The 17663-nt window shown below is 47.5% G+C and overlaps 1 protein-coding gene across 3 annotated transcripts in view; it reads left to right on the top strand.

Moving 5' to 3' along the window:
- Positions 1-17663, top strand: part of LOC112236116 (protein CBFA2T1-like) — a 100665-nt gene that overhangs the window by 41866 nt on the left and 41136 nt on the right. Inside the window, exons 6-8 of one of the 3 annotated variants that reach the window (XM_042295054.1) lie at positions 4823-4908; positions 9190-9385; positions 9956-10027. In XM_042295054.1, coding sequence (XP_042150988.1) covers positions 4823-4908; positions 9190-9385; positions 9956-10027 — 354 coding nt within the window. Of the gene's footprint in view, positions 1-4822; positions 4918-9171; positions 9386-9955; positions 10028-17663 lie in introns of all 3 variants that reach the window. The other 2 variants (XM_042295053.1, XM_042295052.1) reach the window with 2 other exon arrangements.

The raw sequence follows: 17663 nt of genomic DNA, 5'->3' as shown, positions 1-17663 counted from the left end.
TGTCCCCTGGTGCGAACACCGGGGCCTCACTGCGGTGACGGTCTGGTGCAGTACGGTGCGCTGAAGGTGGACGTGGGCTGCCTCCCACGTTTCCTCCACGCGCCGGAACCAATTGTCCACCGCAGGAGCCTCGGTCTGACTCTGATGCCAAGGAGCCATAACCGGCTGATACCCTAATACAGAGTAAGGTTAGTGGAGGAGTGGTGGAGCGAGTTCTGGGCCATCTCTGCCCAGGGCACGAACACTGCCCACTCCCCCGGCCAGTCCTGGCAATATGACCGCAGAAACCTACCCACATCCTGGTTAACTCTTTCCACCTGCCCATTACTCTTGGGGTGAAAACCTGAGGTAAGGCTGACCGAGACCCCAGACATTCCATGAACGCCTTCCAGACCCTTGATGTGAACTGGGGACCCTGATCAGACACTATATCCTCAGGCATCCCGTAGTGCCGGAAGACGTGTGTAAATAGGGCCGCAGTCCGTAGGGCCTTAGGGAGACCGGGAAAAGGGAGGAGAGGGAGGAGACGACAGGACTTCGAAAACCGATCCACAACGATCAGGATCGTGGTGTTACCCTGTGAAGGTGGAAGATCAGTTCCGGGTAAGGGTTGTAACTTACCTCTGGGCAGGTGTCTAGGAGCCTTGCTCTGGGTACACACTGAGCACGAGGAAACACAAACCCTAACGTGGGCCACCAGTACCTCCCACCAAGACAACGCATCGTCCAACCTATCCCAGGATGACCAGAGGAGGCTGACGTGTGGGCCCAATAGATCAGCCTGTCGTGGACAGCAGACAGAACGTACAGACACCCAGCGGGACACTGGAGGGTAGCAGGCTCTGCACGTGACGCTCGCTCAATATCCGCGTCCAGCTCCCACACTACCGCCGCCACCAAACAAGAGGCTGAGAGTATGGGAGTGGGATCCATGGACCGCTCCTCTGTGTCATACAGCCGGGACAGTGCGTCTGCCTTAAGTTAACGTTCTGGGAGCCTGGCTTGTAAGAGAGGGTAAACACAAAACGGGTGAAAAACGTGTCCCACCTTGCCTGACGAGGATTCAGTCTCCTCGCCTCCCGGATGTACTCCAGATTGCGATGGTCAGTCCAGATGAGAAAAGGGTGTTTAGCCCCCTCAAGCCAATGTCTCCATGCCTTCAAAGCCTTGACGACAGCCAACAGCTCCCGGTCCCCCGCATCATAGTTTCTCTCCGCCAAGCTGAGCTTCTTCGAACGGAAGGCACAGGGGCGGAGCTTCAGTGGTCGTACTTGAGCGCTGAGAGAGCACTGCTCCCATCCCAGTTTTGGATGTGTCCACCTCCACTATGAATGGCAAAGAGGGATCCAGATGAGCCAACACATGAGCAGAGGCAAACAGAGCCTTCAGGTGCCTAAAAGCCCTGTTCGCCTCAGCTGACCACTGCAAGTGCTCCGGGAGCCCGTTTAGCAGTGAAGTAATGGGAGCAGCACGGCTGCAATGCGGTCACTCTCCATCTCCACTCCTGACGTGGATATCCGATGCTGATGGAAGAAGACAGACTGTTGGAAGAACAGGCATTTCTCAGCCTTGACGTACCAAACACTCTGCGCACCAGAGACACATGCTCAGAATGTCATCAATATACACCACTACACCCTGCCCATGCAGGTCTCTGAAAATCTTGTTTGCAAAGTATTGGAAGACTGATGGAGCATTCATCAACCCATATGGCGTGTCTAGGTACTCATAATGCCCTGAGGTGGTACTAAATGCCGTCTTCCACTCGTCTCCCTTCCGGATACGCACCTGGTTGTACGCACTCCTGAGATCCAGTTTAGTGAAGAAGCGCACCCTGTGCATTGACTCAATCGTCATAGCGATAAGAGGTAGAGGGTAACTGTACCTCACCGTGATTTGATTGATAGTCAATACACAGGCGCAAACCTCCATCCTTCCTCATCACAAAAAGAAACTTGAGGAGGCAGGTGAAGTGGAGGGCGGAATGTACCCCTGAAGCAGGGATTCAGAGACATATTTCTCCATAGCCACCGTCTCCTCTTGCGACAGGGGATACACTTGACTCCTGGGAAGGACCGCGTCTACCAGGAGATTTATCGCACAATATCCCCGTCGATGGGGTGGTAATTGAGTCGCCTTCTTTTTACAGAAGGCGAAAGCCAAATCGGCATATTCTGGGGGAATGCGCAAGGTGGAGACCTGGTCTGGACTTTCCACCGTAGTAGCACCAACGGAAACCCCTAAACACCTACCTGAGCATTCTCGCGACCACCCCGTGAGAACCCTCTGTGGCCAAGAAACAGTGTGGTTATGACAAGCTAACCAGGGTAGGCTCCACAATAAGGAAAAGACTAATCCTTTCCCTGTGATCCCCCTGCGTTACCAAAGGAGCGGTGGCTCCAAAGGAGATGGTGCACGAGCGGTCTCCCTGAGGACCACCCCTCCCAAATCCATGGGTAACAGTGGAGAGAGGATGGAGGGGACAGTGGAGAGAGGATGGAGGGGACAGTGGAGAGAGGATGGAGAGGATGGAGGGAACAGTAGAGAGAGGATGGAGGGAACAGTAGAGAGAGGATGGTCGATCAGGGCCCTGTTGCTCCATCCAGCGCCGGCAGCCAGGATCCTAAACTCCAGAGCAAACTCCTGGGCACTCCTCGTCTCCTGCCTCAGATGATAGAGGCGCTGACCCGCCGCTCTGCTTTCGGGTGGGTGGTCGAATACTGTCCTGAAATGGCAGGTGAACTCCTCAAAATGGTCCAACGCTGCATTCTCTTCTCCACACACAGCGCTGGCCCACTCCAGGGCTTTCCCGATGAGGCATGAGACGGGGGCGCAACTCTTCTCACGGTCCGATGGAGCTGGGTGGACCGTGGCCAGGTACAGGCTTAGTTTGAGGAGGAAACCATGGCAGCCGGCAGCATCTCAGTCGTACCCCTGTGGTATGGATAGATGGATCCTGCTGGGTTCAGGCGCGATAGGGGCGCTCAGGGGAGACCCCGGTTGTGCTGGTGGAGGCACTAGAAAAACTCCCAGCGGTCCATATTCTGGACAACACGATCCATGGCGGCGCTCAGATTGTAAATCATCTCCATATGTTCCATGAAGCGCTCCTCCACCTCCATGGCCGTGGTACCTTCTCCTGCTGACTTCATGTTTTGTCAGAGATTCTATCAGAGTCGTGTGTATAGGTGGCAGGGAAGTCAGGTGTAGGAGAATCAAACTTAGTGGAAAGGAGTTGTTTAATAACTTGAAAACAAACATAACTCCAAAACCATGAATACAATAAAGCAAAGTGGGTACGAGGACCCGTCGCGCACCAATAGAAAACAACACGAATACTGAACAACAAACAACCTCTGAAAAGGACATGAGGGGAAACAGAGGGAATACACAACAGGTAATGAATGGGATTGAAACCAGGTGTGTAGGAAGACAAGACAAAAACCAATGGAACATGAAAAATGGATCAATGATGGCTAGAAGACCGGTGTCATCGACCGCTGAGCATAACCCGAACAAGGAGAGGCATCGAATTCGGCAGAAGTCGTGACAATAGGGTGACATAGGGCCCTGATCAGAAGTAGTGCACTATATAGGGAATATTCAGTCTCATTTGGAACAAAGAACCTATTTGATAGCTTCCTCTTTCAACGTTTTCCTCATTGATGATGGGATGCATGGAAGAGAGTCTGGTTGTGGGACAAATGGCTTATTTGATCTCTCCATCTTTCGTCTCTGTCTTCATTGATGGAGGGGACAGTAGAGAGAGGATGGAGGGGACAATGGAGAGAGGATGGAGGGGACAGTGGAGAGAGGATGAAGGGAACAGTGGAGAGAGGATGGAGGGGACAGTGGAGAGAGGATGGAGGGGACAGTGGAGAGAGGATGGAGGGGATGGAGGGAACAGTAGATAGAGGATGGAGGGGACAGTGGAGAGAGGATGGAGGGGACAGTGGAGAGAGGATGGAGGGGACAGTAGAGAGAGGATGGAGAGAGGATGGAGGGGACAGTGGAGAGAGGATGGAGAGGATGGAGGGACCAGTAGAGAGAGGATGGAGGGAACAGTGGAGAGAGGATGGAGGGGACAGTGGAGAGAGGATGGAGAGGATGGAGGGAACAGTAGAGAGAGGATGGAGGGAACAGTGGAGAGAGGATGGAGGGGACAGTGGAGAGAGGATGGAGGGAACAGTAGAGAGAGGATGGAGAGAGGATGGAGGGAATAGTGGAGAGAGGATGGAGGGAACAGTGGAGAGAGGATGGAGGGGACAGTGGAGAGAGGATGGAGAGGACAGTGGAGAGAGGATGGAGGGAACAGTAGAGAGAGGATGGAGGGAACAGTAGAGAGAGGATGGAGGGAACAGTGGAGAGAGGATGGAGGGAACAGTAGAGAGAGGATGGAGGGAACAGTGGAGAGAGGATGGAGGGAACAGTGGAGAGAGGATGGAGGGGACAGTGGAGAGAGGATGGAGGGGACAGTGGAGAGAGGATGGAGAGGATGGAGGGAACAGTAGAGAGAGGATGGAGGGAACAGTGGAGAGAGGATGGAGGGGACATTGAGAGAGGATGGAGGGGAATACAGTGGAGAGAGGATGGAGGGGACAGTGGAGAGAGGATGGAGGGGACAGTGGAGAGAGGATGGAGAGAGGATGGAGGGGAACAGTGGAGAGAGGATGGAGGGGACAGTGGAGAGAGGATGGAGGGGACAGTGGAGAGAGGATGGAGGGAAGACAGGGCACTCGTATCTTGCTCCACAGACTTTAACTTTCTCTCTCCCTCTCTCTCTCTCTCTCTCTCTCTCTCTCTCTCTCTCTGATTGATGAAGGAATGCACGGGGCTCGTCAGGAAGAGGTGATCGACCACCGGTTGACAGACAGAGAATGGGGGGAGGAATGGAAGCACCTTGACCATGTAAGAAAAGTAATAACATTTTTATTACTATACCAACTGTGTCTGTACCTGTACCCATACCTGCACCTGTATCTGTACCTGTACCTATATATGTACCTGTATCTGTATCTGTACCTGTACCTGTATCTGTACCCGTACCTGTATCTGTACCTGTACCTGTATCTGTACCCGTACCTGTACCTGTATCTGTACCCGTAACTGTATCTGTACCTGTTCCTGTGTCTGTACCTGTACCTGTATCTGTACCTGTACCTGTATCTGTACCTGTATCTGTACCCGTAACTGTATCTGTACCTGTACCTATATATGTACCTGTATCTGTATCTGTACCTGTACCTGTATCTGTACCCGTACCTGTATCTGTACCTGTATCTGTACCCGTACCTGTACCTGTATCTGTACCCGTACCTGTACCCGTACCTGTACCTTTTACCTGTATCTACCTGTACCCATACCTGTACCTGTATCTGTACCTGTATCTGTACCTGTGTCTGTACCTGTACCCATACCTGTATCTGTACCTGTATCTGTACCTGTGTCTGTATCTGTACCCATACCTGTACCTGTTTCTGTACCTGTACCCATAACTGTATCTGTACCTGTACCCGTATCTGTACCTGTACCTGTGTCTGTACCTGTATCTGTACCTGTATATGTACCTGTACCCGTACCTGTACCCATATCTGTACCTGTACCCATACCCGTACCCGTGTCTGTACCTGTACCTGTGTCTGTACCTGTGTCTGTATATACGTCTGTGTCTGTGTCTGTGCCTGTGCCTGTACCTGTGTCTGTACCTGTACCTGTGTCTGTACCTGTACCTGTGCCTGTGCCTGTGCCTGTACCTGCACCTGTTTTCCCGTACCTGTATCTGTGTCTGTGTCTATCTGTGTCTGTGCCTGTACCTGTGTCTGTGTCTGTGTCTGTGTCTGTGTGGCTTATAGAGAGTGTGTTGGTACATGTGAGTTGAAGAAGAAGCAGTACAATATGTATGTATTAGGAAGCCAAATATGTGCATGCAATTCATTTTTGCAGCATACAAAACCTGTGTTCATACTGTAACAGACAAAACTACAGACATGCCCCAGCAACAGGCAGGAGGCGGCTCTACAGGTAACAGTGCAGTGTGAGAAAGTGCCAATGAAGACTAATTTATACCGTTTTTAAAGAACGAGAACACACATTGGCCAACCCGCATACTTGAGTCAAGTGCATAACTGCAAATGGCTCTGGGTAAGAGCGTCTGCTAAATGACTCAAATTTAAATAATTGCAGTGCTGCATATGTCTGCAAATGTTTGCTATGTAACAACACGGGGTGGCCATGTTTCTTAGTTATTTCTAGTTTATTCTCTGTGTATTGTGTAGGGTATGAATGAGGCTTTATAGGAGTTTATAGGACAGTACCTTCCCCCTAAAACAGTACCTACCTGATAGAGTACCTAACAGTTCCTACCTGATACAGTACCTTCCCCCTAAAACAGTACCTACCTGATAGAGTACCTACAGTTCCTACCTAATACAGTACCTTCCCCCTAAAACAGTACCTACCTGATACAGTACCTTCCCCCTGATACAGTACCTTCCTCCTGATACAGTACCTTCCCCCTGATACAGTACCTTCCCCTGAAACAGTACCTCCCCCTGATACAGTATCTTCCTCCTGATACAGTACCTTCCTCCTGATACAGTACCTTCCTGATACAGTACCTTCCTCCTGATACAGTACCTTCCTGATACAGTACCTTCCCCTGATACAGTACCTTCCCCTGATACAGTACCTTCCCCCTGAAACAGTACCTCCCCCTGATACAGTATCTTCCTCCTGATACAGTACCTTCCTCCTGATACAGTACCTTCCTGATACAGTACCTTCCTCCTGATACAGTACCTTCCTGATACAGTACCTTCCCCTGATACAGTACCTTCCCCTGATACAGTACCTTCCCCCTAAAACAGTACCTTCCCCTGATACAGTACCTCCCCCCTGATACAGTACCTTCCTCCTGATACAGTACCTTCCTCCTGATACAGTACCTTCCCCCTGATACAGTACCTTCCTCCTGATACAGTACTTTCCTCCATATACAGTACCTTCCTGATGCAGTACCTTCCTCCTGATACAGTACCTTCCTCCTGATACAGTACCTTCCTGATACAGTACCTTCCCCCTGAAACAGTACCTTCCTCCTGATACAGTACCTTCCTCCTGATACAGTACCTTCCTCCTGATACAGTACCTTCCCCTGATACAGTACCTTCCCCCTGATACAGTACCTTCCCCTGAAACAGTACCTCCCCCTGATACAGTATCTTCCTCCTGATACAGTACCTTCCTCCTGATACAGTACCTGATACAGTACCTTCCTCCTGATACAGTACCTTCCTGATACAGTACCTTCCCCTGATACAGTACCTTCCCCTGATACAGTACCTTCCCCTAAAACAGTACCTTCCCCTGATACAGTACCTCCCCCCTGATACAGTACCTTCCTCCTTATACAGTACCTTCCTCCTGATACAGTACCTTCCCCCTGATACAGTACCTTCCTCCTGATACAGTACTTTCCTCCATATACAGTACCTTCCTGATACAGTACCTTCCTCCTGATACAGTACCTTCCTCCTGATACAGTACCTTCCTGATACAGTACCTTCCCCCTGAAACAGTACCTTCCCCTGATACAGTACCTTCCTGATACAGTACCTTCCCCCTGAAACAGTTCCTTCCCTGATACAGTACCTTCCTCCTGATACAGTACCTTCCTGATACAGTACCTTCCTGATACAGTACCTTCCTCCTGATACAGTACCTTCCCCTGATACAGTACCTTCCTCCTGATACAGAACATTCCTCCTGATACAGTACCTTCCTCCTGATACAGTACCATCCTCCTGATACAGTACCTTCCCCTGATACAGTACCTTCCCCTGATACAGTACCTTCCCCCTGATACAGTACCTTCCCCTAATACAGTACCTTCCCCTGATACACTACCTTCCTCCTGATACACTACCTTCCTCCTGATACAGTACCTTCCTCCTAATACAGTACCTTCCACCTGATACAGTACTTTCCTCCTGATACAGTACCTTCCTCCTGATACAGTACCTTCCCCCTGATACAGTACCTTCCCCTGATACAGTACCTTCTCCCTGATACAGTACCTTCTCCCTGATACAGTACCTTCCCCCTGATACAGTACCTTCCCCTGATACAGTACCTTCCCTGATACCTGATACAGTACCTTCCCCCAGTGATACAGTACCTTCCTCCTGATACAGTACCTTCTCCCTAATACAGATACCTTCCTCCTGATACAGTACCTTCCCCTGATACAGTACCTTCCCCCTGATACAGTACCTTCCCCCTGCTCCTTCTGATACAGTACCTTCCCCCTGATACAGTACCTTCCCCTGATACAGTACCTTCCTCCTGATACAGTACCTTCCTGATACAGTACCTTGCCCCTGATACAGTACCTTCCCCTGATACAGTACCTTCCCCCTGATACAGTACCTTCCCCTGATACAGTACCTTCCTGATACAGTACCTTCCTGATACAGTACCTTCCCCTGATACAGTACCTTCCCCTGATACAGTACCTTCCCCTGATACAGTACCTTCCTCCTGATACAGTACCTTCCCCCTTATACAGTACCTTCCCCCAAATACAGTACCTTCTCCCTGATACAGTACCTTCTCCCTGATACAGTACCTTCATCCTGATACAGTACCTTCCCCCTGATACAGTACCTTCATCCTGATACAGTACCTTCCCCCTGATACAGTACCTTCCCCCTGATACAGTACCTTCCTCCTGATACAGTACCTTCTCCCTGATACAGTACCTTCATCCTGATACAGTACCTTCTCCCTGATACAGTACCTTCATCCTGATACAGTATCTTCTCCCTGATACAGTACCTTCCCCTGATACAGTACCTTCCCCTGATACAGTACCTTCCCCCTGATACAGTACCTTCCCCCTGATACAGTACCTTCTCCCTGATACAGTACCTTCTCCCTGATACAGTACCTTCCCCTGATACAGTACCTTCTCCCTGATACAGTACCTTCATCCTGATACAGTACCTTCATCCTGATACAGTACCTTCTCCCTGATACAGTACCTTCTCCCTGATACAGTACCTTCCTCCTGATACAGTACCTTCCTCCTGATACAGTACCTTCCTCCTGATACAGTACCTTCCTCCTGATACAGTACCTTCTCCCTGATACAGTACCTTCCCCCTGATACAGTACCTTCCTCCTCCTCAGCTGCTGAACTGCATCATGGACATGGTGGAGAAGACGAGGCGTTCTCTCACCGTGCTGCGGCGCTGCCAGGAGGCCGACAGGGAGGAGCTTAACTACTGGATCAGACGATACAGCGATGCGGACGACCTGAAGAAAGGAGCCAGCAGGACCCAGAGCAGACAGCACAGTCCTACAGGACAGGATGACCTCACTACAGGTATAACTATCTACATTATAGTTTGGTATCAGTTATCAGTATCTTAGTGTTGTTTAGTACAGTATATTTATTATGGTACCTGTCGCCACGCCTGAGCCCAGCCAGTAACACCCGAGGTATGAGACAAGGCTTGATCAATCAATCAGTCAGCCAATCTATCAATAAAACAGACACTAGATAGACAGTAGCTATGTCTGTTCCCTTCCTGTTCAGACTAGGACCTGTCAACTTGGGGTCCAACCCTACTCCATGACTACATGACCTTTCACTGGTGTTAGTTTTATCACAAGTTGACTGGGCTGTGTGTCTGTCTACTGGTTGACTGGGCTGTGTGTCCGTCTACTGGTTGACTGGGCTGTGTGTCTGTCTACAAATTGACTGGGCTGTGTGTCCGTCTACTGGTTGACTGGGCTGTGTGTCTGTCTACTAGTTGACTGGGCTGTGTGTCTGTCTACTGGTTGACTGGGCTGTGTGTCTGTCTACTGGTTGACTGGGCTGTGTGTCTGTCTACTGGTTGACTGGGCTGTGTGTCTGTCTACTGGTTGACTGGGCTGTGTGTCTGTCTTCTAGAGATTCACCGGGATCTTCTCCATAGACCAGTGACGACCGGACACGTACCTGAAGAAATCTGGAAGAAAGCTGGTGAGTGTCTCTCTCTGTCTCTCTCTCTCTGTCTCTCTCTCTCTCTCGCTCTCTCTCTGTCTCTCTCTCTCACTCTCTCTCTCTCTGTCTGTCTCTCTCTCTCTCTCTCTCTCTCTCTCTCTCTCTCTCTCTCTCTCTCTCTCTCTCTCTCTCTCTCTCTCTCTCTCTCTCTCTCTCTCTCTCTCTCTCTGTCTCTCTCTGTCTCTCTCTCTCTCTCTCTCTCTCTCTCTCTCTGTCTCTCTCTCTCTCTCTCTCTCTCTCTCTCTCTCTCTCTCTCTCTCTCTCTCTCTCTCTCTCTCTCTCTCTCTCTCTCTGTCTCTCTCTGTCTCTCTCTCTCTCTCTCTCTCTGTCTCTCTCTCTCTGTCTTTCTCTCTCTGTCTCTCTCTCTCTCTCTCTCTCTCTCTCTCTCTCTGTCTCTCTCTCTCTCTCTCTCTCTGTCTCTCTGTCTGTCTCTCTCTCTGTCTCTCTGCTCTCTCTCTCTCTCTCTCTCTCTCTCTCTGTCTCTCTCTCTGTCTCTCTCTGGCTCTCTCTCTCTGTCTCGCTCTGTCTCTCTCTCTCTCTCTCTCTCTCTCTGGCTCTCTGTCTCTCTCTCTCTCTCTCTCTCTCTCTGTCTCTCTCTGTCTCTCTCTCTCTGTCTCTCTCTGTCTCTCTCTCTCTCTCTGTCTCGCTCTCTCTCTCTCTCTCTCTCTCTCTCTCTCTCTGTCTCTCTCTCTCTCTCTCTCTCTCTGTCTCTCTCTCTCTCTCTCTGGCTCTCTCTCTCTCGCTCTGTCTCTCTGTCTCTCTCTCTGTCTCGCTCTCTCTCTCTCTCTCTGTCTCGTCTCTCTCTCTCTCTCTCTCTCTCTGTCTCTCTCTCTCTCTCTCTCTCTGCTCTCTCTCTCTCTCTCTCTCTCTCTGGCTCTCTCTCTCTCTCTCTCTCTCTCTGTCTCTCTCTCTCTGTCTCTCTCTCTCTCTCTCTGTCTCTCGCTCACTCTCTCTCTCTGTCTCTGTCTCTCTCTCTCTCTCTCTCTCTCTCTCTCTCTCTCTCTCTCTCTCTCTGTCTCTCTCTCTCTCTCTCTCTGCTCTCTCTCTCTCTTCTCTCTCTCTCTTCTCTCTCTGTCTCTCTCTCTCTCTCTCTCTGTCTGTCTCTCTGTCTCTCTCTCTCTGTCTCTCTCTCTGTCTCTCTCTCTGTCTCTCTCTGTCTCTCTCTCTCTCTCTCTCTCTCTCTCTCTGGCTCTCTCTCTCTCTGTCTCTCTCTCTCTCTCTGTCTCTCTCTCTCTCTTTCTCTCACAGCAACAACACATCTGCTATGCTGATCCTCAACACTGGGCCCCTCAGGGGTGCGTGCTTAGTCCCCTCCTGTACTCCCTGTTCACTCATGACTGCATGGCCAAGCACAACTCCAACACCATTATTAAGTTTGCTGACGACACAACAGTGGTAGGCCTGATTCCCGACAGTGTGGTGCCACAAGCTCTCTCTCAATGTGATCAAGGCAAAGGAGCTACGGGAAAAAGAGGGCTGAACGGGTCGAGAGTTTCAAGTTCCTTAACATTGACCCCCCTTTGTTTTTACACTGTTTCTACTCACTGTTTATTATCTATGCATTTACCCCTACCTACATGTACAAATGTCCTCTAACCTGTACCCCCAGACATTTACTCGGTACCGGTACCCCCTGCATATAACCTCGTTATTGTTACTTTTTATCAAATAAAATAAAATGTATTTATATAGCCCTTCGAACATCAGCTGATATCTCAAAGTGCTGTACAGAAACCCAGACTAAAACCCCAAACAGCAAGCAATGCAAGTGTAGAAGCACGGTGGCTAGAAAAAACTCCCTAGAAAGGCCCCAAAAAAAGATCGACTCTGAGGTCATTGTTGCTCTTCTATACTCAGAGAGTATTAACCCACAGTTACAGAGAGTATTAACCCACAGTTACAGAGAGTACTAACCCACAGTTACAGAGAGTACTAACCCACAGTTACAGAGTATTAACCCACAGGTACAGAGTATTAACCCACAGGTACAGAGTATTAACCCACAGGTACAGAGTATTAACCCACAGTTACAGAGTATTAACCCACAGTTAGAGAGTATTAACCCACAGTTACAGAGTATTAACCCACAGTTAGAGAGTATTAACCCACAGTTACAGAGAGTATTAACCCACAGTTACATAGAGTATTAACACACAGTTACAGAGAGTATTCGCCCACAGTTACAGAGAGTATTACCCCAAGTTACAGAGAGTATTAACCCACAGTTAGAGAGAGTATTAACCCACAGTTAGAGAATATTAACCCACAGTTACAGAGTATTAACCCACAGCTACATAGTATTAACCCACAGTTAGAGAGAGTATTAAACCACAGTTAGAGAGTATTAACCCACAGTTACAGAGTATTAACCCACAGTTAGAGAGTATTAACCCACAGTTACAGAGTATTAACCCAAGTTACAGATTATTAACCCACAGTTACAGAGAGTATTCGCCCACAGTTACAGAGAGTATTAACCCAAGTTACAGAGAGTATTAACCCACAGTTAGAGAGAGTATTAACCCACAGTTTGAGAATATTAACCCACAGTTACAGAGTATTAACCCACAGCTACATAGTATTAACCCACAGTTAGAGAGAGTATTAACCCACAGTTAGAGAGTATTAACCCACAGTTACAGAGTATTAACCCACAGTCAGAGAGTATTAACCCACAGGTACAGAGTATTAACCCACAGTTAAAGGGAGTATTAACCCAAGTTACAGAGTATTAACCCACAGTTAGAGTATTAACCCACAGTTACAGAGAGTATTAACTCACAGTTACAGAGAGTATTAACCTACAGTTACAGAGTATTAACCCACAGTTACAGAGTATTAACCCACAGTTACAGATTATTAACCCACAGTTACAGAGTTTTAACCCACAGTTACAAAGTATTAACCCACAGTTTGAGTTTTAACCCACAGTTACAGAGAGTATTAACCCACAATTACAGAGTATTAACCCACAGTTACAGAGAGTATTAACCCACAGTTACAGAGAGTATTAACCCGCGTTACAGAGAGTATTAACCCACAGTTAGAGAGAGTATTAACCCACAGTTAGAGAGAGTATTAACCCACAGTTAGAGTATTAACCTACAGTTACAGAGTATTAACCCAAGTTACAGAGAGTATTAACCCACAGTTAGAGAGAGTATTAACCCACAGTTACATAGTACTAACCCACAGTCACAGAGTATTAACCCACAGTTACATAGTATTAACCCACAGTTACAGAGTATTAACCCACAGTTACAGAGTATTAACCCACAGTTAAAGAGTATTAACCCACAGTTACAGAGTACTAACCCACAGTTACAGAGTACTAACCCACAGTTACAGAGTATTAACCCACAGTTACAGAGTATTAACCCTCAGTTACAGAGTATTAACCCACAGTTAGAGCTTAACCCACAGTTACATAGAGTATTAACCCACAATTACAGAGTATTAACCCACAGTTACAGAGAGTATTAACCCACAGTTAGAGTATTAACCCACAGTTACAGAGTATTAACCCAAGTTACAGAGTATTAACCCACAGTTAGAGTATTAACCCACAGTTACAGAGTATTAACCCACAGTTACAGAGTATTAACCCACAGTTAGAGAGTATTAACCCACAGTTACAGAGTATTAACCCACAGCTACATAGTATTAACCCACAGTTACAGAGTATTAACCCATGTTACAGAGTATTAACCCACAGTTACAGAGTACTAACCCACAGTTACAGAGTATTAACCCACAGTTACAGAGTATTAACCCACAGTTACAGAGTATTAACCCACAGTTACAGAGTATTAACCCATGTTACAGAGTATTAACCCACAGTTACAGAGTATTAACCCACAGTTACAGAGTATTAACCCACAGTTACAGAGTATTAACCCAAGTTACAGAGAGTATTAACCCACAGCCACAGAGTATTAACCCACAGTTACAGAGTATTAACCCACAGTTACAGAGTATTAACCCACAGTTACAGAGTTTAACAGAGTATTAACCCACAGTTACAGAGTAGTTACAGAGTTAACCCACAGTTACAGAGTATTAACCCAAGTTACAGAGTATTAACCCACAGCCACAGAGTATTAACAGTTACAGAGTATTAACCCACAGTTACAGAGTATTAACCCACAGTTACAGAGTATTAACCCACAGTTACAGAGTATTAACAGTATTAACAGTTACAGTATTAACCCACAGTTACAGAGTATTAACCCACAGTTACAGAGAGTATTCACCCACAGTTACAGAGTATTAACCCACTGTTACAGAGAGTATTAACCCACAGTTACAGAGTGTATTCACCCACAGTTACAGAGTATTAACCCACAGTTACAGAGAGTATTAACCCACAGTTACAGAGTACTAACCCACAGTTACAGAGAGTATTCACCCACAGTTACAGAGAGTATTAACCCACAGTTACAGAGAGTATTAACCCACAGTTACAGAGTATTAACCCACAGAGAGTTTGTCTCTCTGTTTGAATGAATCACACTTCTGATCTTGAAAGACAACAGCAGAGGAGGAGGAGGAGGGAGGAGGAGGAGGGAGGAGGAGAGACACTGCATTATATTAGTATCATCTATGGTATTTGCAATTTCACATCCTCCCCTGTTCTCAACAATGCATCATATTCTTTTTTTGACAGTATTAGGCTCACAAACATGTATCCAGTGATTGCTATAGAACTGCAATATAGGATTTTTATTCAATGGAGAACTGGCAAGTAGATGAGTTAAAGGTTTATAGTCGATGATAAATATTCACACACACCATACACACACACCATACACACACACACACACCATACACACACACCATACACACACACCATACACACACACCATACACACACACACACACACCATACACACACACCATACACACACACACACCATACACACACACACACATACACACACACCATACACACACCATACACACACACCATACACACACACACACACACACCATACACACACACACACCATACACACACACACCATACACACACACACCATGCATACACACACACCATACACACACACACCATACACACACACACACCATACATACACACACACCATACATACACACACACACACATACATACACACACCATGCATACACACACCATGCATACACACACACCATGCATACACACACCATGCATACACACACACACACACCATGCATACACACACCATGCATACACACACCATACACACACACACACATGCATACACACACCATGCATACACACACCATACACACACACACACCATGCATACACACACCATACACACACACCATGCATACACACACACCATGCATACACACACCATGCATACACACACCATGCATACACACACACCATGCATACACACACCATGCATACACACACACCATGCATACACACACACACCATACACACACACACCATACACACACACACCATACACACACACACCATACACACACACATCATGCATACACACACCATGCACACACACACCATGCATACACACACACCATACACACACACCATGCACACACACACACACACCATGTTCTCCTCTCCCTCTCCTCTCCCTCTCCTCTCCCTCTCCTCTCCTCCTCCTCTCCGCTCCTCCTCTCCTTCTCCTCTCCTCTCCTCCCTCTCCTCCTCCTCTCCTCTCCTCCGCTCCTCCTCTCCTTCTCCTCCTCTCCTCCTCCTCCTCCCTCTCCTCCCTCTCCTCCTCCTTCTCCTCCTCTCCTCCTCTCCTCCTCTCCCTCTCCTCCGCTCCTCCTCTCCTTCTCCTCTCCTCCTCCTCTCCTCTCCTCCCTCTCCTCCTCTCCTCCTCCTCCTCTGCTGTTTGGAGCACAATAGAAATGCATAATTTAAATATAAATTGCCTGATTTGCATACATAATTAGTCAAGTTACAGAATTGATGGAAAATAACCTCCACCTCCGCTTCTGACATTCAGCTGGAAATACTGGGATTCCTCTGCAGTGGGACGTGTTTAACTGGACCTCATGTTTAAGTCGTCAAATGAACGTTACGTTTTGATTTGTATTCAAATCCTTTTTTCCCCAAGAGATTACTTTTTATGAATGACCTAATGCTGTCACATGGTCATTATACATTGAAAAGACGAAAGCATAAAATGTTTGACTACTCGTCATCATCGAACGTAGATCTGTCCAAATGATGTATGCATGTAGTGTGATCCAAAACATCACTCATTCTCTCTCTAGTGGATCAAACCAATTAAACATCACAGACTTTCTTTGTAAAATAGTATAGTAATTAGGCAGGCATATGGAAAGTACTTAGACAATAATTAAACCTACAAGTGAATTTACCTCACAGCTGATCGTCGTTAATTGAAAGTCTGCTTCAATACAATAGGACTAACTGATGAGACATACAGGTGAATATTAAGAGTTACTCGGATGCTGGAAGAGGATCTGTACTCTTCAAACCAGGGTTTGGGGTCAATTTGACAATTCAGGAAGCGGACATTATTTTCTATGATCATTTTTTCATTTCATGAATTAATTTGTGTGTAGGTTAGTGTTTGTCTGGGTGTTTGTGTGCTGACTGGGACTTTGAATGTGTTTCAGAAGAGGAAGCGCCAGGTCATGTCAGAGCTCCAGAAGGGTTATGAGACCCTAACCCCTAATCCTAGGGCTCCAGAAGGGTTATGGGACCCTAACCCCTAACCCTAGGGCTCCAGAAGGGTTATGGGACCCTAACCCCTAACCCTAACCCTAGGGCTCCAGAAGGGTTATGGGACCCTGACCCCTAACCCTAACCCTAGGGCTCCAGAAGGGTTATGGGACCCTAACCCCTAACCCTAACCCTAGGGCTCCAGAAGGGTTATGGGACCATAACCCTAACCCTAACCCTAGGGCTCCAGAAGGGTTATGGGACCCTAACCCCTAACCCTAACCCTAGGGCTCCAGAAGGGTTATGGGGCCCTAACCCCTAACCCTAACCCTAGGGCTCCAGAAGGGTTATGGGAGTTATTTTATAACTCTTTTATTCAACCTTTATTTTATCACAGAGTCATACTGAGACACAGATGAGCCCTAAATGACAGAAAATACAGACCTTCGGGAAAGTATTCAGACCCTTCGTACACATTTTGTTACGTTACAGCCTTACTCTGAAATGGATTAAATAAAAAACATAAAATCAGCCATCTACACACATTACCCCATAATGAAAAAGCAAAAACGGGTTTTTAGATTTTTTTTGCCAATTTATTAAAATAAAAAACAAATCCCTTATTTCCAGAAGTATTCAGACACTTTGCTATGACTCGACACGGAGCTCAGGTCCTGTTTCCATTGATCATCCTTGAGATGTTTCTACAACTTCATTGGAGTCCACTTGTGGTGAATTAAATTGATTGGACATGATCTTGAAAGGCAGACACCTGTCTATATAAGGTCCCACAGCTGACAGTGCATGTCAGAGCAAAAACCAAGCCATGAGGTCGAAGAAATTGTCCGTAGAGCTGAGAGACAGGATTGTATCGAGGCACAGATCTGGGGAAAGGTACCAAAACATTTCTGCAGCATTGAAGGTCCCCTAGAACTCAGTGGC

This window comes from Oncorhynchus tshawytscha, linkage group LG13 (genome assembly GCF_018296145.1).
Source record: "Oncorhynchus tshawytscha isolate Ot180627B linkage group LG13, Otsh_v2.0, whole genome shotgun sequence".
In the NCBI taxonomy this organism is placed as follows: domain Eukaryota; kingdom Metazoa; phylum Chordata; class Actinopteri; order Salmoniformes; family Salmonidae; genus Oncorhynchus; species Oncorhynchus tshawytscha.
This window is presented reverse-complemented; position numbering and strand designations above follow the sequence as displayed.